Source organism: Antechinus flavipes, chromosome 2, assembly GCF_016432865.1.
Source record: "Antechinus flavipes isolate AdamAnt ecotype Samford, QLD, Australia chromosome 2, AdamAnt_v2, whole genome shotgun sequence".
In the NCBI taxonomy this organism is placed as follows: domain Eukaryota; kingdom Metazoa; phylum Chordata; class Mammalia; order Dasyuromorphia; family Dasyuridae; genus Antechinus; species Antechinus flavipes.
In genome coordinates, this window is record NC_067399.1 from 663167904 (window position 1) to 663188707 (window position 20804).

A 20804-nucleotide genomic window follows, 5' to 3' on the forward strand; every position below is an offset into this window, starting at 1 on the left:
GTTGACAAGCCATCTGTACCTGCTCATCCTGTCCTATATTTGGTCATGTTCTCCCAACAGCTCTCTGCAGAGGGTCCACCCAAAGTGCTGAGAACTTCCTGTTTACTTCAATGAATGACTTTATTCAAGTCTCATTTCAAAAAATATCATAGCCTGTTAATTTGTAGAAGGGTTGCAGAAAGGGGGGGAACTAAATAGTGTAGCGAAGATAAAATTCCGGGTCTTGAATTAGGAAGACAAGTTCAAATATGGCCTCAATCACTTACTAGCTGTGTGATGCTGGGCAAGTCACTTTACCCTGTTTGCCTCAGTTTCTCCATCTGTAAAATGAGTTGGAGAAGGAAATGACAAACCACTCCAATATCTCTGCCAAGAAAACTCCAACTGGGGTTGTGAAGAGTTGGACACAACTGAAAATCATTCAATAATAAGTGTGGTCTCTGTAGTGGACAGAATTCTGGCCCTGCAGTTGTGGCAAGTAATAGAACCTTTATCTGTTCCCAGTTTCTTCATCTGTAAAATGGAGTTAATGATTAACATCTTTCTCCCAGGATTGTTTTGAAGATCAAACAATATCTCATTATGTCAATAAATAATATTCATTAAATAAATTTAATAAAATACCAATATTAATTTATGGTGATAAATAATTATTGTATTAACGAAACAATTTTGCAAACCATAAACTACCCTATTAGCTTTGTTTGTTACTTGGAAATGAAAAAAACTATTTTTCTTGAATCCTCAAATTCATTAGCCTTTCATTAACTTATTGTTTAGTTCTTTCCAGCAATCCATGGTATCCAGCTTCTCTTGATTCTGTTCTCAGGTGTGTAGGAGTTTCCCAGGAGTTATGTTTGCCAAACCATTAGCAAACAGAGCAGGCTCTCTGGCAGAGCTTAACCACAAAGACAAACCAGTTGTGATTTCTGTGTTATTTTAATGCCAACCTGATTCTGCTGTGAATTTGTTTAGGATTCCCTTTCTCACACTGGGCACCAATGGGAACTTCAGGCCTGGTCAGGAGAGCTTACCGTGGGTTCTCCAGTAGTGTCTTTTGGGACTCACTTGATACTTTACTAACTTTCTTCAAAGGAAACTTAAGATCATTAACCATAAATTATTACCCATTTGAGAGCTCTCTCTGGCCAGGGCAACTTTTGTACCTTGATTGATTTAACTTTGGGCCTCAGTTTCTTTATTTGTAAAATGAACGTCTTGGACTAGTTGACTTCTGAAGCTCCTTTGAGCTATAAATCTGGCAAAAGGTAGAAATTTTTTTCATGAAATTTCTTGACACGATCTCATAAACACTGATTTGGAATTAAATGTCTAGATTGTACTCTTTAAATGGGCTTCAGTCAACCACTATATATCAAAGAGGGGCAAAGTAAATGTGTCTCTCTGTATCTCCTAAGAAGTACAGCACAAACAGGAGAACTGTTCGGTTCTGCAAATATGTATTGTATCTAGGATATACTGCAACATATTTAACATATATAGGACTGCTTGCCATCTTGGGGGGGGGGTGGAGGGAGAGAGGGGAAAAAACGAAACATAAGCGAGTGCAAGGGATAATGTTGTAAAAAATTACCCTGGCATGGATTCTGTCAATACAAAGTTATTATTAAATAAAATAAAATTTAAATTAAAAAAAAAAAAAAGTAATACAGCACACTAGATTGAGCACAAGGCAGAAGCAGGAAACCTTGAATTCAAATCCTACCTTACACTGACTGTGAAACCCTGAGCAAATCATTTAGCCTGTTTGCCTCAATTTCCCCACCTGTAAAAAGGAGAAACAAACAGCAGCTACTTCACAGGGGTGTTTTGAGGATAAAATGAGACATTTGTAAAGTGCTTTGCAAATCTTAAAGCATCACATAATTATAAGCTGTTGCACACTATAAATAGATGTGAATGGCTAGAGAACCCAGGAAGGCCTTGGATGGGTTTGCCCAAGAAACACTATGGCAATGAATTTGAAGAGATGACAACATGTAATGTAGAAGAGGGGAGGGACTGGAAATCTGGTATGGCTGATCGTGATAGGGATGTGGTTCTGAGTGGACCTCCAAGAAACTGAACTCTCTACAAAAGGGTCAGTCCCCCATGCACACAGTTAGAGCATGTGTTTAGGCAGCTTCCTATCCATGCCCTTTATCTGCCCTCCTGGGAAGGCTGTCAACAGCCCTCACCCAAGGGAAGGAGAAAACTCTCAAGAGATTGTCCTGCGGCAGGTAATTGAGGATCACCCCTTTCAAGGAGAAAGCCTAGGTTTAACAAGAAAAACTTATGGTACTGGCTTAGGGAGGTTAGTTCAGGAGGTCAATACTGACTAGAAAGAGTTTGGGGATATTTCTGAATAACATGCTATAGAAATAGGCAGTGTAACCTACTGGGAAAATGGTCTGACTTCTATTCAGAGGATCTGGATTTGAAAGCCTCCTCCCTATGACTAATATAACTTCACTTCTCGGCTTTTCAATGTTCTCATGTGCAAAATGAGGCATTCAGACTGGATTTCAAGTCTCTTCAGTTCTGGGTCAATGCTTCTATTCTCCCCAGGAAAATGGTACCTTGTATTGACATAAAAAAAGGGAAAATTGGGAGCAGGGACTGGGCAGCCAGTGACTTCTCGATAGGAAAAGCAGGAAATAGAATTATTACTCAGGCACCAAAGGGAACAGATAGTAACATTTTTTATTAAATATGACAGTGGATCAAAAAGTACAAAATATCTCTTGCCTGCTATGTGATTGGGAAACTATTGGCACGTGATACAGTATCAAAAGCATTAATAAGTACAATTTGGAAAACATACAAAATCGAGTGTTTATAGTTGGCTCAGCTTTATTTCTGGTAGTGTTCAAACTAATGCAGAGGTTACTCAATAACCTCCTCCATGGGAAAGTCTCTAATATCACTGGGCCATTTTACTATATACAAATAACCACCTTACAGAGCATAGAGGTTACATAACTCAAATCACCAAAAGTATACAATATTTACAACAAAGAAAAAGTTTAAAAAAGTATAAACAGCCAAGAGATTATGCTGCCTTTTCTTCAAACATATTTCAACCATAGGGAGACAAGCAGAATATCAAATACATTTACAGCCAACACTGGAGTTAAGTGCTTATGATGATCGTTTCAATGGTGTGGGTCTCGCCAGAGTGAAATCATTCCCATTCCTCATTAAGATCAGAACAATTGGAAAATTGGACCAGATGGGATTTGGCTGACCACCACAAAATGTGACCGTATGGAACAATCAGTGAAGAGAAAAATGAACTGCTCTCTTTGAAGGCACACTACATAAAAGATTTTTGTGGGACCAACTCAAAAACTTCCATGAGACACAGCAACATAGTAAGATACAGTACTTAAGAACTCATGCACCAGTTCAGTAAATTGTAAAGTCAATATTGGGCTTCAACAAACGATTCTTTATGCTCTGATAAATGTGAACTGAGAGTCTCCAATAACTAACTAAATAAGACAATCCTGTTGCAAGTACTCTGCATTCTAATTATTTACTAGGAGGACAGTGAATTCTGAAACTCAACTGGGCTCTATTTTTAAAATTGAATTTGCTAAAGTGAAAAGAGTTGTTTTTTTTTTTTTTTTCTTCCCGTTTTTTTCTGGTGATGGTGGGGGAAGAGTTGTTATTTAAATCTTAGAACCTCCAAAATATCCAATGAATCATGAACTTAGTGCATTTGGAATTGCAACATTTCTTGGAAGCTGTTCTCAGTAAATAGATTTATGACTCTGTTGCCCATTAGATTCCACAGTTTCCTTTACAAAACTACCAATAACAAGGGTCTGGTTGCACAACAAAAGGCTTGCACAACTCCATTCAATAATAAGGCCCCTTGGACTCAAACAATACAAACAAAGCCCCGTGTAAGACTTAAAAAAAAAAAAAAAGCCTTTCTCAGCCAATGAGGAATTCAATGGTCTTTTGGGAGAAAGAACTCTAAAATTTTGGATGAGATAAAAAACAACAACAACAACAACAACAACAACAAATAACGTGTTGCTTCCAGAGGGAATCCCACCATCTCTCATTTAGTGGTCCTGAGGTTTTACCTAGCATTTGATCTCCCTCAGAGAGAAACAGTGAGCCTCCTCTTGCAACAAATGAAAAAAAAAAAAAAAAATGAATGCTGGCTTCTATTAACGTGATTTGAAAATAGCATGACCCAATTCCAACCTGATGGAACCAAAGTGAGATCAGTGCGTTGCGGAAAACAAATACCCCCAGGTCCACAATTTATAGATGACTCCCCCAAAATGGAAGCTCCCATATTTTTTTAAACATGCTTCTTTACTGTGGAATGGCCATGAGGTTGTTTTTCTTTCATATTCTCTGGTTCTGTCACGATTCATATCTAGTGCAACTTCCTTATGTGTCCCTGCTGGAAGGAAACCAGCTGGGATTGTGATGTTCTCTCTCTCTCTCTTACTCTCTTGTGCAACAGCAGGATAATATGCACTCACACATGTATAATCTAAAGACTATTAGTTTATTTAATATTCTCTCATATATATGTATATATGGGCATACATACATATATACACACACACCCACACACGTGTTTGTTTGTTTTTTTTTTTTCCCCACAGGAAGGTAATTAATTGAAGCAAATGGAACTTTGAACACTGGATGACTACATTCTTCTGTTTTCACCTTTGGATATTAAGTATGTTACATTAGATATTTGGCTTTATGTCGTGGTGACGTTTCAATACAAATAAATGCATTGCATGCATGGCTTTGTTCTAGAGCCTTACCAGTTCTGAAAATTCTGCAGGCGAGTTGCTTATTTAAAAGTTGAAAATTGTCATCAATTTTCATACAACAAAACATCTCAGAGGAAAAACAATGAAAAAAAAATAACCCAAAACCTCAGTTAACTAGAAGATTAATGTCTACGGGAAACTGTGGGGGAGGGTGATGGTGGAGGATTTTAACAAAATGACCATCTATGGATAGAGGAGGAGGGACTCTCGGGGAAGGCCGAAAGGAAATCCACCATTTTCTTTGACAAAACCTTTTGAAAACAAAACACTCTGTGGTTACACCTCAGTAGCCCACGTAACACAGAGGCAAAACAAATCATCCACATCTTTCCATGGCTTGACCAGTGTGAGCATTTATTTCAGATGACAGAAGCAAACATCAAGCAAAATCTGTTGCCAGACAGGTCATTGGTCAAAACAAGCACCACCACGACAACGTTGCTTTTGCAGCCAAAGCCGAGTTTCTTTTTTTTTTTCTGTGCGTAATTAAGTACTCCAATCATTATCAACAGCCATGATGACATGGCGGCGGTGGGCACTTCTTTCAACCTGTGAGAGGCCGTTTGGACCAGGCCAGTGATCACCCCAAGGACGGCTCAGCTGGGGGAAGGCATTCTCTTCTGTTAAGTTAGTCCCATCTGGCCTCCTGTCCCTCCCCCCAACCCACCCTCTAGCCTCTGAAAGGGTTTCGATCCAACATCAGTGGAGATCATGTTGGCTTCTGCTTTCATTTCTGGAATTCCTAAAATATCTGTACAGCCCACAAATATGTCCTCTGGATTTGGTTGTTATTCCGCAGTTTGTTGCCAATGAAGTTTGTGTTTTTATGATTCCCTTGGTATGTAGGACAGTTTCACAGCCTAGATAAGGTAAGTACAATGCTGAACATTTTCACAGAACCCAACACTTCAAAGCAAAGCCTTTGGCTGGGTACACAGTGGAGAAGCTCTTTCGGCCCTGCCGTGTAGGAGGAACAAAATCCTTAAATTGCAGACTGAAAAATGAACTTGGTTTGCACCATCGTGTGATCCACTGTCTGTCTTTTCTTTCTCTGTCTCTGTCTCTCTCTCTCTCTCTCCATTTGTTCCATTTGAATCGGTTGCTTCAATTTGTAAACAATAACTTTACCACCCAAAGCTGCTCCAAATGATAAGATGTGGAAAAAAAAAATATACACACATCGACAACTAGGACAGCCTTTAAAAAAGAAACAAAAACAAAAACAAACAGAAACAAAAGACCTGTCAACAAAATGATACTGTTTAATTAAAAAAAAATAGGACAGAATAAACTGGGGAAGAAGGGGAAATGGAACTACCTGTATATAAATTATGGGAACAAACAAATACAGGTACCTTGTAAGAAGCAAGTCTATACAGTCAATTGAACAGTGTTTACTTTTCCGGCTTAATAGTGTCAAAAGGAAAGATCGATTGCAGATTCACTATACATTGCATTGATTTAATCTTGAAAAGTCAAGCAACTGACCCAGAGCCGGGCATCCCTCGATGGTGTGGATTCCCCCACCGTCTTCCTTTTCCCCTCCTCTGAATCGCCACCTTTCGAGCTCAGGCCCAACAATCTGGGGGCAGACGAGGGTCTCTTTTAGCCATTTTTGGACGTCGTAAATCCCTTCACAAAACTCGTGTGCAAAGTGAAATGATTTGGAGATCGGGGAGGTCGTCGAAATGGGAAAGGGGTCTAGGCCGAGCTAGCCGAAGCGCAGCCTCACCCCGATCCAAGAGACCTATCCGTTCGATTCCCAGGGTGGATCCTGAGCCCTAGCTGAGAAGGAATAGCGACGCCTCCTTCTTGAAGATGTCATCGCGGGGTAAGGAGTGAAGCTACGAGACTGACAGTTTCCGTTAGATGCTTTGGAAGGCTGCGTTTACAGTTTTGTGCTGGGATGCACAGAGGAGAGCTGGGAAGATGGGAAGGCCGCCTGAGGGTTTATAGCAGCTAGAGGGTAGATGCTGTTGTGCAAAATCTCCCCGTAGGAACTTCCTACAGGTGTGGCCGCAGCTAAGTGTCTATAGAGCTGCTGAGAATTTGCCGGGGAGGTGAAGATTCCACGCTGCATCACGAGGGAGTGGAAAGCCAGGGGTTGCATTAGCGGAGAGAGCACAGTCTGGTTTTTCAAGTACTGCAGAGGGTGAGAATATCCAGCTGGGACGCGGGAATTGAGGCCCGAGCACAGGGTTCCCGGGTACAAGCCCGTGAAGATGGGCGACGAGAGGGGGAGCTTGTGGCCCTCCAACGTGCCGCTGGGATGCCCGCCGTGAGCCGGCTTGGCGCCTTCGCCCTCCTGCTCCGAGGCCTTGTCCTTTGCCGAGGCTTCCTTGGAAGAATCCAGGGGGGACACGGCCCGGATTTTTTTCCCCGCAATCACGAGATCCAGATCCTCCAGGCTCCTCTTTAAAGGCCGCGCCGCGCCGATATTCTGGGGGCTCGTTTTGCGGTGGATCATCGGGTGAACCATGCCCTCCATCTTCCTCAGGTTTTCCAGTCTCACGTGATGGGGCTTTCCAGACCTAGGAAGCGACTCAATGTACTTTTTGGGGGCCGACATGGTCATGGGGGACACGCGGCAGGCTTTGGGGTTACAGTCTCGGTTGGTCTGGCTGCTCATAACCTGAAACTGGGAGAGAGCTTTGCCTTCCTGCTGCGCCATGGACGAGTGAGCCAGGCCCACGGCCTTTCCAGTCTGCTTAGGCGCGCTCTTTGGAAGGCTCAGATCTGTGGGCTGGTCATCCGAGGAGGCTTCCAAGGCCGCCTTTTTGTCTTGCAGATGCAAAGACGCGTGATAATTTACACTGAGTTTGTCTTGATGTTTATGTGAAGGGAACGCGGAAATATTTTCTGATTCTCTGTACATGTCTCGGGGGGAATATTTAGCCGTGTGTTCGTTATTAAGGTGGTGCTCCGTGTGTCGGTAAAGGTTGTGCAGATGAGGAGACGAGTAGAAGTCTGCCAGGAAGCTGGGCATGTGGGAGTGCTGGAGCGCCCTTTTCTCCATCAGTTTGTCCTTGCTCTCCTCCAGCTCGGACTTCAGCACGTAGGACTCGGCGAGCGGACTGAGGTGATGCTTGGAGAAACTGCAGCGGTGAGGATCCGGCTTACTTAACTTGTCGTGCTTGAAGACTTCGTTGATGACTTTTCTTTCTTCGGAAGTCTTGCTCTTGAAACTCTGCACGTGCTGGATCACCGACGGCCGGCTGACCACCATGTGGTCCGCGTGGGGCCCGTGATGGGCCTGGGACAGCCCCGAACACAGTTCATCTCTGCCGCTCAGTTTCTTTTTGCTGATCAGAGGGGGAGGGGAGCCGTAGGGATAGCTGCTGGATAAACTGGCCCCGCTCACCTGGGACAGAAGCTTTTTCTTGGCCAGCGGAGACATGATTCCCGGATTGCCCCGTGAGTAGAGCAGAGGCGTATAGTTAAACGCGGGGTCGTCGTGAGGAACCGTCAACTCCTTCTCTTTGAACATGTCAAACGACTGGACCACGAGGACCTTGGGGTTTTGCTTCAACGCGTCGTGGATGTCATCGTGGCCAAGCTGGTCCACTTTCACAGTGCAGTTGGCGATATAATCGGCCATCACGGGCAGCTTGTCGTCCTCCATCTCGTTCTGGCTTGCCAAAGGGTGCTGCATGGTGGGAAAACTGCCGAAGGGGGTTTCCTGAAGCTCGTTTTCAGGGGTATCTGTAAAACTGCAGGTCTGGGGCTCTTGCTTCATGTCAATGAGGATATCCGGAGACGGATGCAGCTCTTTGCCAACCATCGGGATGTGGGCTGGCTCCTCATCGGGGAGCACCGAAGAAAGAAAGGAAGATGCAGCCTCTTCCTCTTCCTTGTCCTTGGCGTCCTCCGCTTTCTCCTTGGTCGAGCCTTGGTCCTTCAAGTCTCCTTTTTCGGGGTCCGCTCTGGACACGAGCACCTCCGCTGAGATCCCTTCCATCTGTTTCTTCAATTCCACCGCGGCGAGGGGCGCGGTCAGATTTCTCTGATCCGGCTTCTCCTTCTCTTGCTCCGATGAGACCTAATAAAATATTTCAACAGACAGTCAGAAGAAAGCAAAGAATGTTGACAGATCCCACTATGAAATACAATATTACACCCGGCAGCTTTCCTCAAAAACAGGCTTGTCAATCACCTCGGAGAGTTTTGAAAAGCTTTATTACTCCCCAATCACAGCTCTAAACAAAGAAATCTAAATTACAGAAACATTAAGGGAAATACGCATATCAACTCCGGTTTCTTACGAGACACCTATCAAAATAGCAAAGCCGTGTATACTGATGGTATACAATCATATCATCTCTTGATTCTAACATATAGTTTAATTCTGAGGTTGTCTTCTTGTCAAATCAGTCAATTATCCAAATGGGTTTTAAATTACATGTTGTAGTTTTATGACACCATTGAGAAAGATTAAAAAAAAAAAGTTGCTCTCTTTGAGAAGGCAGGCAACCCCATTAAAGAACCACACAACAACAAAGTGGATTCTCACCTCTTGCTATTCCTCGAGATGGCCAGATTCCCTCTAATTTCTGCAATTTGGTGAATTTAAAATTAGCAATCGCTTATGTGTTAATAATTTCTCCTCGGTGCCACGCGATACACAAATAATGCTAAAATATTTAAAAATTATGCAGATGCTGCGGCAGCCTGCCTGCCAAGGAGAGAAGAAACTCCCAGTCTTCCTTTCAGCGTCGTGGCAAGCTACATTTTTATTAAAGCTAAAAATGAAGTTGTCAACATTCAGGCAGTGTGCGCCATTACAAATATAGCTTTTCTCTTCCCTGAAATAAGTTATCGTCAATGAGACAGCCCCTCTTTGTGCTGCCCCATTGACGAAGCTCGTGGGCACAATCCGTTCCATTCATTCCATTATGGAGCCGGATGAACTGTGACCTCCAGAGGTCATTATAACTTTCCATCTGTGACCCCGGCTGACTGACAAGCCCTTTCATAACAGCTGTCATCTCATCTTGACAAGCCTCGGCGGAGGACGGTCACAAAACCATGCTTTGTGTTGGGCTTTTATGGTCTCCGTCTCACCCTCCAACTTTGTTCTCCTCAGTTGTTAAGATAAGAAGCATCAAGAAAGTGATTATCTAAATGTTGCATGAAGGTATTCGGGTGAGACTCGATGGTGGGGGTAGTAGAAAAAGCATTTCATAAATCACACCCACACCCATTTAAAAGCTGTTTCTCCAACAAGAACCCACTGTGCTTGGGGAGGTACAATTTGTTACAATCTTTGGTCATCCATCTCATCCTTGCACAAGGAACTTTTAAGGAAAAAAATACAAATCTCAACATGTCTTTGTGACATCAAATCTAAGAAACTTCTAGCCGGCAGCAAACTTAATTCGCTTAGGCAAATCACTTAACCGCTCTGTTTCCTTTTCTGTAAAATGAAAGAAGGGGAGTTAGATGAGGTGATTTCTAAGATCCTCCTAGCCCTAGGTCCTTTTACATTTTTTACATTTACATTTTTTTTTAGGTCTCATTTTACAGAGAAGGAAACTGAGGTCCCGTCTCTTGTCCAAGCTAACAGGCTATTTAGCTAATGAAAGCACCAAGATCACCATCAAGTTTTTTCGAATCATCTGATGGCCACACTAGGCAGGCTCCCTTCCACATCACTACTAGTCTCTTGCCCTTGCATAATATGAAAGGGGTAGAGAAATTCAAAGGGGGAAAAAATGCAATTCACGGTTAATATTTTGCCCTCTGATCTGCTGAACCCTCAGGATGAAGGCTTAGTTATTGGGGAGCAGCAAAATGACATGATTGAAGGTTAGTTATTGGGGAGCAGCAAAATGACATGATTTCTGGAAAAAAAAACAAAAACAACTCATGAATCCTCTAGAGCTCAGGTAAGAATAAGTTAAGACCTTCCCTGATTATCTCAATCCCTTCAGCATCCAATGGGGGTACACATATCTCTTCATTAGCATAAACCTGGCCATCTAAGTCAATGAGAAGTAATCAAACTGAGAAAAAGACCTTCCACCTCCAATTTTTATATGATAATCTGGCTCAGTACTGGAAGTGATCAACATCTTTAAAAAGGCTAAGTAGGAGTAGTGAAATGACTTGTCCAGTCACATCGATTGGGAGTATCAAAGGTGGGATTTTCAGTCTAACCTCTCACGTTTCTGAACGTGTGACAAAGTTTATTCCAGCTAGGTTTGAGTTGACTTGTTACACTGACTATATTAGTGAGTTGGCTAAGGATGATGTCTTTAGTTGACAAACAAGCAATATTTTAGATTAGAAATAGTGTTGAACTGAGTATTGAAACCCAACTGTAAAAAAGAGACATTCAAAGGTCGGCTTTGGCTCCAGCATCCATAGTTTGATCTGTTGGACGTAGGCAACAGTTTTCTATGCAGCAGACAATGTTCCTCAGTGATCTGAGGCTCAAGAGGAACTAAGAAGCTTCCTTAACTTTGGCCACGTGTATGACCAACTCATAGGAACGTGTGTGTGTGTGTGTGTGTGTGTATGTGTGTATGTGTGTGTGTACTGGGGCTTAAAATGTTTATGAAGTGAAAAAATTTTTTTCTTCTTCTGTTATCTATATAATCTATTTCTATAAGACTGGCTAAGTAGCTTAATTTTCAGTTAGGGAGGGTTGGGTTTTTTTTAATCTTATTTTTAAAAAAGCTCCTGTTTAATTAGAGAGTCTCTTCTGAGTTCATTATAGACCTGATTTTTAGGGGCGTTTAATAAAAGCACCAAAATTCCCCTGGGGTTGAATCCTAAAACATGTTGCCTTTGAAAGCGGCTGCTAAGTTGTTGTTGTTGTTGTTATTGTTTTAAGAGGGAGTAAGATTTTTAAAAAATCATTCATGTTATAACAGACTTCAAAAAAACAGTCTCTTTGTCTAGCTTCTGAGAGGGTTTTCATCAGAGCAACTGTGGTCTACTGGCGGCTGGTGCTAGTATGAGAATGGTCAGAAACTACCTATTAACAGAAAAGATAATAATGGCTTCTGAGGAGCCATTTCAAAACTACCCAATAAATAATGCGTATTGAAAATGCTCTTTCCATAGAACACATTTGGGCATCACGACCAGATCAATTACACTGGGCAGGGATAACTCAAAGTGACTTAGGCACTGAACGGCTGAGATACACCCATGATTAGGGCCTGACTTGTCTAGTTTCAAACCTCAATTGATTTTTACAATTCTTTTCAAATTCTCTGAATGGCTGGTGTGCTGCTGAGAAGTAATCAAACTGAGAAAACGATTCCAGCTCTGGGAGGTCCGTTCCCAGGCCCGGCAGAAGCCGCCCAGCCTTCAGAAACCTGTTTTATTGTCCATCAGAACCCCGAAGGAGGGACGGTGAGGGGTGCTGAGTGAACCCGTCTCAATCAGAGCACCTGAAAGAAGGCCCGGCAGAAGCCTTCAACCTCTGAGGAAACTGCAAGAGGAGACCTTTTGGTCAAACGCGGAAATTCCTCCCCTAAGACTCCAAAGCAGGACATTTCTCACGGCAACACAGTGGTTAACTAACCTCTGTCGTGTCCTGGGGTTTTGTAGCATGATCTTTTTCTTTCTTGTTCTTTGGGTTTTCACTTTTGATGCGTTTGGTTCCAGATAATTTTGTTTTGCTTTCACTCTCCTGGGAATTGTTTTCCTGTTTTCGAGGTTTTACTGGAGGCAGAGGTTTATCTTCTTCTCCTTTAATAAATCTTTCATATGGCAGTATTAATCTAAAAGATTAAAAAACAAATAATTGATCAGCCCTTACAATTTCAGCCAATAATATTACATGGTGGCTCGCTATTTCTTTTAATATATACAACCCACTAATCATAGAGTTAGTGATCATGGAGAATCACAGAGAGTTAGAGATGGGAAGATCCTTGGAGATTATATATGAGAAAACTAAGATCAAGAGGATGCTTTTCCAAGGTTCTTGAGCAAGAGTTGGAACTAGAACTCAGGTCTGTTTACTTTAAGTCTATCGGTTTTTCTTTTAAAGGTGCCATTCCTCCATTGGCATAAATAAAATTCTAGAAATTCCCTCTCCAACAGAATAAACTGTTTAGAAAATTAGAAAAGGAAAATAAAAAATTATAAAAGAATGAGAATCAACACTTGGGATTTTGAACAATCTTTTATGAAGAATACTACTCTTGACTCAGCTTTATACTACTTGACAGTTACAAAGCATTTCCAACTCACAACAACCCTGGGATGTAGTTAGTGCCCCAATATTATTGCCAGTTTCCAGCTGAGAAAACTGAGGTTCAGATTAAGTCCTCTGCTCAAGGGTATGTGACAATTAAGTGGCAAAATTAGATCACTTGAACTTGAACCTGGGCTCTAAAGTCACTTTTCCAATTTACCCAAAGATTTCAGGAAAGATATATCATCCTCAAAGCAAAGCTAAGAAATATGGAGCCCAGATTAGCATAAGGGCAATAATATTTCCACAAACTAAAGACTTAGTACGAGTAGGAACCAATGGCTCTTTCCGTGTTGGCGGTAGTTCAAGGACAGTTCTACCAAGTAATAGGTACCTTATTGAGAATTTCCAAGAGAGCAAACTTTTTATGGGGCCTCCAGCAGTAGGGAGGGAGTTTACTGAGACTCTAGAACACAATCATAAAGGCAGCAAAGAGAAGAAAGGCAATGAGATCACAAAAATCAGAGGACTAAAAAATTCAAGAATTTTAATTATGTAATTTTCTTTAACAAAATCCATAAAATTGCTTTAAAAAAAGAGAAACATCAAACAGCTTTCATTTTAATCTGTTTTCCCTTTGCGACGTAGCTCTTGATCTGAACGGGAAAAATAGCTGATGTAATTAAAAGGGATGGATTGCATTACAATCTCAGTTTCAACTTCAGTGATTAAAGTTTTTATAATGCATTTGGTGTGATTAATGACTCACTGTGGGATTAATACAAGACTCAACCTTAAAAATATGAACTTTAATACAGCAAACATAATTTGTTTTAAATAAGACAAGTTGACTCAATGAAGAAAATGCACTCTACTTATAAACAACATAAATCTGTTCAAAGATTGGGAATCCTAATTATCTTTAATCTAAGACTCCCAGGCAGAAAACCCTTTGCCTGGGATGTTCATTTGTTATTCTACAATTGGTTTCTAACCATGCAATTTGGATGTCTACCCCTTGACTGAACCAACAGTTTTGGCTTTAAGAATATAGAAATGGAACTGCCTGGGATCATAAAATGTTGTTCTTTAATAAAATATTACATAAATTATGGTAAAATCAAATCTCAATTTATGCCATATTAGAAATGAAATTCATTAACTGAGCATGCTCTGACAAGGTATGTGCAAGGAGGCGTGAATAATACTTTCGAGCCCTAAATTTGGCAGTGAGCCAGCAACAAAGCTAAGGAGAGCCCATGGGGAATATTCATCTTCAGATCCCATTACAAACTGAGTTTAAACATGTTACAGCTGCTAAAACTGGAAAGTACTCCCTCTATGCAGACTTACTAAAATAATATATAGCTGCCAAATACCTGCTTCCCACTGTAATATTACAGCTAATGTTTATATAATAAAAAGCATAACTAAGCAGAATAAGAGAGAAAAAAAAACAATCTTGTTCATACTTGAATTTATTCTATTTCATTTGTAAAGTGTCCCCCAACATTCCCCCAAATATCTAATAATCCCTTCTGGGCCCTGCAAAGGGCCCCCTCACTTCAGAGCAGTGGAAAGTTGGGGTTCAAGCGAGGACGATATTTACATCCTTTCCCTCCACGTGTTAAATATTTAAAACTGACTTTAATCAAAACACATTTTATTGTAATAATTGTTATCGCAGAGATAGGATTGTTTGATTTTTGTTTGGTTGTCATGGCAACTGGAGGTGCATTTGAAACTTACAGATCCCAATGGTAACCGTTTCTCCCTTCCCCACCAGTTCCATCCCCAGTTGTCCTCATCTTCAAATGATTCAGTGATCCCACAGACAGAAGTTCCATGAGAACCCTTTGGGCGAGGGGGTGAAGGGAGGCAGCCAGGGGCCCTCAATCACCACTGAAATGCCTTTTCTGGGACCTCGTGGAATATTCTCAGGCAGAAGCCCTTTCTTAGCCTTGGTTCTGATACCACAGACAAGAGCTGTACCCTGGCTCATTAGACAGGTGCTAATTAGTAGCCAGGGCTTAAATTTCCTCTTATAATCTTGTGAGTTTAAGTAGGAGGACTACATTTTCAATTTTTGGTCCTTTTTTTTTTTTCTTTTTTTCCACTCAACTCAGCAGCTGGGCTGGCCAAGAACAGTGAAAACACATTTCACTTTGCTGGTCAAAGGCTGAGAGCCAGAAGCAGGAAATCTGGAATTAAATGTTTCTTGTATCTGGAAAGAGGCATGACTAAGGTAAAACTGAATCCAAACATAAGCCCTGCTTGTTCAAGGCTCAGAGGGTGTCCATGTGTGTTGTGCTGCAGAGTGTGTGTGTGTGTGTGTGTGTGTGTGTGTGTGTGTACACACTCATATGCATTTAAAGGATAGCGTCGTGGGCTGGGCTGTTAGTTTCCTGAATAGTAGAAGGATAATTATAGTAAGAAAGAAAAGAGGAAGGGAAGGAACAGAAAAGAAGGAAGGAAAAAAAGAGGAATAGAGAGAGAAGGGAAAGAAGAAACTAAAAAAGGAAGAGAAGAAAAGAAGAGGGAAAAGGAGGCAGGCAGAAAAAAATAGAAAGGAGGAAAAGAAGAAAATCAAAGAAACAGAAAGAGATCTAAATAAGGAAAAAGAGAGAAAAGAGAAAGAGAGGGAGATCCACAGAGAAATCGAGACAGAGAGACTGGGAGGAGACAGAGAGAGAAATAGAGAGAGAGAGAAAAGAGAGAGAGAGAGAGGAGAGAGGGAAGGAAGGAAAGAGGGGGGACAGCAAAAGTGAAGTGAATAGGACTGCACCCCAGCTCTGGAGGGCAGGACAACATCTCCCACCACAAACAATTACAGACAGCTTCATATGGCGATTTCCGTTTGGTGCAGTTTTCAGTGAATGTTTTTTCAGTTATCCTCTCAAGGTACAACACAATTACCCCACAGGATATGATCTTATCGTTTGATTATTAGAAGTTTTTACAGTCCCCCAGCACTAAAACTACTCCAGCTTTTGGAGCATTCGAAAATTCAACGAACACGCGGCACCATTAAAACAGGTTAGCCAATGGAAGGTCAATATTGCCCAACACAGGAAGAACGTGGTTTGGATTATACAAATAGTTTAGCAGAATGCAACATGCCTGAAACCAGCAGATGATTATTTTCAAATATTTGTAGTACAACAGAGATTTAATCAGTTTCTAAACAGTGCAGATAAAAGCAAAAATGTCCCTCTCCCCTTTCCCCCAGCCCCCTGAAATACATTAATCTGGAGAAATCACTTAGATGAGCTTGAAGCTTTTAGGCCACAGTTGGGTTTCAGGTGGGTGGAAGTTGTGGGGGGTGGGAGGGAAGCCATGTATTCATCAGAAAAACCAGAGAGCATTTTCCCCACTCCCTGATCATCAGGTCTGGCAACTGGAAGCAGGGCGAATAAACGGACCTTTACCGTGATCCAGATTTCAAATTCCAGATTAGCTAAATGCTTATTTATGAACCCATTAATGGATCTCAAATAGGTAAGCTATCACAGATTGAAAAATAACATCTTTCCATAGGCGAATGAGAGCAGCATGACATTTTTTTTTCCCCTCTTTCCTCTTCCAGGAATAATACAAGAATAGCATTTTCCACCCCAAAGCAGAAACAGTAGGGGAGCCCTTTGCTATCACAAAGATTCTTATTAAATTCAGTCACTGTGAAAGGCAAGACTTTTATTTTTTTTTAAATAAAGACAACTTAAAATCAACTCAAGTTAGATGAACGGATCGGTGACATGCTAACCCTGATTTATCGGGGTCTGGGCCAATAAATTATAATCATATAGAAATTGCCGGTTTAAAAAGATTCCTGCTTTACTAAATCTCAAGTGAAATAATGGAGCTCAGTGTAACCTGAGTTTTTAGATCTGCCTCATCTGATATTATGAAAAATTCAATGTATTTCTCTGCAGCACAAGTCAGAGGTCAGCAAATCTATTACAGTAATGTAAGTAATCTGGCTACCTGCCAATTCCCTTTATTTTTTTTTTTAAACACGAAGGCAGATACTTTTATATTTACAAATTCTAAAATCCTCTGGGGATCTGAGTCTCTTTCTCAACAAAAACCAGAAACTTCACATTAGAGAAATGTATTTCACAGTATATCACACATGTCTCTGTCATTAGCATTTCATAAAAAAAAAAAAAAAAGAAAAAGCTCTTAATCTTTATTAGTCAACATTCCCTACTGCCCGGCAGAATAATGTACAGTCTAAGCACCAGTGTCTCCTTTCCTGATTAATGCCTGCGTGGAATAACTGAACTCAGGGGCCAAAACATTTAGCAAACAGCGCCGAAGGAGAGATGGGAATTCATCTATTTATAGAGATTTGAAAAATTGGACATAGGCGGGCACGGCCTGATTCAAAGGTGAGAGGAAAAAGAAAGAAACTTGGACCTCAAGCTCACCAAAAAGGGCCTAGACCAATGGCAAATACCAAATATCTTTGCAAGTCTCCCCAGAAGAAACGGTTTTGAGGCAGGGGAGAGGGGAATATGGTCCAACTCAGGTTAAAAACTCTGGCACTCTCTCTGTAGCTATTAAATCTTGTGCTCAATTGGTTCTTTTCTTTTTCAAAGGGAACACAAAGAAAGACATGTTACATTGCTTCCACTGGGGCTCCAGACTTCATCTGATGTAAAACGGAGTCGCTACATTTCTTAGCAGAGATGCTAGTGTCTCGGCATTCAAGGGTTTGGCCAGACATTTTCCTTCTGGGCCAGAAATAGAAAATATAACTCCACTGTGAAGTGTGAAAAACAATCTCTCACCAAATATTCAGCCAAAGGAAGGTATAGTTTTCTTCTTCCAGTCAAAAAATTACCAACACAACAAATCATTCAGCCTTCCAAGGATTAGAACAAGATTCCGGTGCCATCCACACTTGTTCAACTCACAGGGCACCATCTTGATTACAAACATGGCAGAGAGCGACGTCCCAAAGCGGCTGTTTCTACGCTGGGTGCAGAGCTGTGAAGACAATAGCAAATGTGCTTCCCCGCTTCAGCTGCGGTCGACGCCAAGCCCCTTTCCACAAAGGCGCGCTCCAGATCACCCCTGTGTTCTGGGCAGGATGTCTCTCAGACAGGGGGCTCGGTGGGCAGAAGGAACCAGGGGAAGGAGAGCCGGTGGGCAGGGGCAGGGACCAGAGCAGCCAGTGGGCAGGGGCAGGGACAGAGGAGCCGGTGGGCACGGACCACCACAAGCGTGGTTTAGCAACACGACAGGGAGAGAATGAGAAGCCAGCCTTTGGGGATGGGCTGAGGATCCAGTTTCCTCACGTGTAAACCCTCTAGCCCTGCATGATTCTCTCTCACAGATAATTAAAAAGATACGACAGAGGGGAGTTTTTTTATACACACACATACACAATTATTGAATTATCTTTTTGTGGTCAAATGACTAGATCATAAGTTCCCTGAGGTGAGCCATAATCTCATTTTTCATCTTTCTCTATCTAGAGTCTAGCATAGGGCTCAGCAGAGAACAGACAATAAAAGTCTCATTGTACTTTTTAAGGGTTTGAGGGGTGATAACTATGAAATCCAACTCTGGCCCATCACGCAAGAGTTTTCAAAGCACGTTCATGGACAGTGGCTCGTGTGAGATGGGAAAATGGAACAGAGAGTGAATAAAAGCTACCAGGATAACTCAAGAGTCCCTTGAATGAGGCTCACTGGGACCAAGTCTGTGTAACTCTGGGCACATCTTCTCAAGTATAAAGTAAGGAGGTTGTCTATAAAACCAATTGATCAAGGGAGAATGGCATTCTCTCTCTCACCAGTGATTTTATTATTTTTGCTGAGGCAACTGAGGCTAAGTGATTCGCCCAGGGTCACACAGTTAGGAAGAATAAAGTGTCTCGAGGTTGGATTTGAACTCAGATCCTCCTGATTTCAGAGCTGGTGCTCTATCCACTGCACCATCCCGCTGCCCCACCAATGATCTTAATCATTACTGGTATGGTATAACAGGATTTGAAGTCAAAGGATCATGATTTGCATTCTACCATTGCCACTCAATACTTGAGAAATCCGGGGCCAGTCAGCGAGGCTTAGTTTCTCCATTTGTAAAATGAGGGAAGAAGGGGGCACCCAAGATTCTGTCTTAGGTGCCTTCTAGCTCCTAGAATACTTCTATTAATTATCACCCTATTATCCCCATGTCCATATAATGCCTAGCAATTCTCCAAAAACATTTATCCTTTCAACTAAAGTCCCAAATAACTTTTGTTAAAAAAAAACACACACACAAAATGTTCTGAGAGGGTTTGAATGAAAGAGCTAAGGATATGTTTTAATGGTAAACAATTACATTCTTCTGTCATCTGATACTTTCTTTCTTTCTTTTTTTTTTTTGGAAACATGCTTTCTGAATTTTCAATAGTTCCTTTGTTAAAGCATCTGTTACTCACATAATTGAAAAGATGTTTGTGCAGTGGTATGCTTGAGAGTACAGTTATTTAATCTTAATGATAAAGCCCCGAGGACAGAAAATCATAAGTAGAAACCTCTTGTTATTTATCAAAAAGAAAAGGGACTAAGGCACCTCATCTATTCTCGAATTTAAATGCATGCTTGATGAGAAATATCAATAAAACATGGGACCTGTAAAGTTTCTTGAAGTCCCGGAGTTGGCTTGCAAGAGAGGGAAGACAAAAGTTTGGAGGAAAACATAAAATAATACAACCATATCCTCGACCCACAGAGAGCTGAACGAGTTTGAGGGGCAGACAAAGAGGGGGAGAGCTGAAAGTATGGCACAAACACTCTGGCTAAGTTTGGGCTTGAGGTTGTTTTCTCACCCACCGAGGTAAAGGAAAGGAAACTCTTTTGTTAATTATAATTTGTGTTAAAGGCAAATCAAAAAAAAATCCAAAAAACCCAAACCCTGAAATCGAGACTGTTATTGGCTGTTATTTATTTATTTGAAAAACGGGTTTTTCTGCTTTGGGGTGGGCTGTTTGTTTTTGTTTTAAATAAAGTTTCTTGAAAGGTTCCACGTAATAGGAAGTTATTTGAACTGGTGAGGAATACCAAGCGGCCTTAGTGAGAGGCTGGATATTAAATCAGTTCCCCAAAGCTTCGGAGTAGAAAGTTTTAGGAGTGTGAAAAAGAAGCTACTTGGGAATCTTGATCTGCCCCATGAAAATTCAAGCTTTAAAAGGAGTGAAAGGGTGATAGAATAAACCTTTTCTGGCTAATTTTCAGAAACTAGCCTTGGATTGCTTGAATTGGGGGCCCCTGACAAGAACTCTGAGCTTTGTTGTGGGTTTTGTGAGAACTGAGGGGAGAAGAAAGATGGGAAGATGGTAGGACTTCAGTTGAGGAAAGGAGAAAGCAGACAGGATATGATAAAAGGAAAGAGGAAAGGATGAAGGCAATGGGATGGGACAAAAGAGGAGAGAATATGATAAAAGGGGAGAGGAAAGAATGGGATGGGATGGGATTGGATAGAATAGAATAAAATGGGATGAGATGGGAATGGGAAGGAATATGAAAGGAGAGAGTATGATAAAAAGGGAGCGGAAATGATGGAACAGAATAGGATGGGGTGGGAAGGGAAAGGAGGGGAAGGGAAAAGAGAGGAGAGAGTATGATAAAAGGGGAGAGGAAGGTATAGGATAGGATGGGATAGAATAGAATAAAATGGGATGGGAAGAGGGGATAAGAGGAGAGGATATGATAAAAGGAGACCGGAAAGGATGAGACAAGATAGGATAGAATGGGATGGGAAGGGAGAGTTCCAGAGCAGGTAGATACCTTCTCTGTTCCTTAAAAGAAAGCTAAATGCCTATAGCACTGAGAGGGAAAATGGCT

The 20804-nt window shown here is 41.5% G+C and overlaps 1 protein-coding gene across 3 annotated transcripts in view; it reads right to left on the reverse strand.

Annotated features, from left to right (window-relative positions):
- Positions 1-2685: 2685 nt before the first annotated feature.
- ARID5B (AT-rich interaction domain 5B) overlaps positions 2686-20804 on the reverse strand; it is a 209840-nt gene continuing 191721 nt past the window's right edge. For all 3 annotated transcript variants that reach the window (XM_051982609.1, XM_051982608.1, XM_051982610.1), the window contains 2 exons: positions 12346-12544; positions 2686-8850 (listed from right to left, as the gene is read on the reverse strand). In XM_051982609.1, coding sequence (XP_051838569.1) covers positions 6700-8850; positions 12346-12544 — 2350 coding nt within the window. In that variant the 3' untranslated portion in view covers positions 2686-6699. The remainder of the gene's footprint in view (positions 8851-12345; positions 12545-20804) is intronic.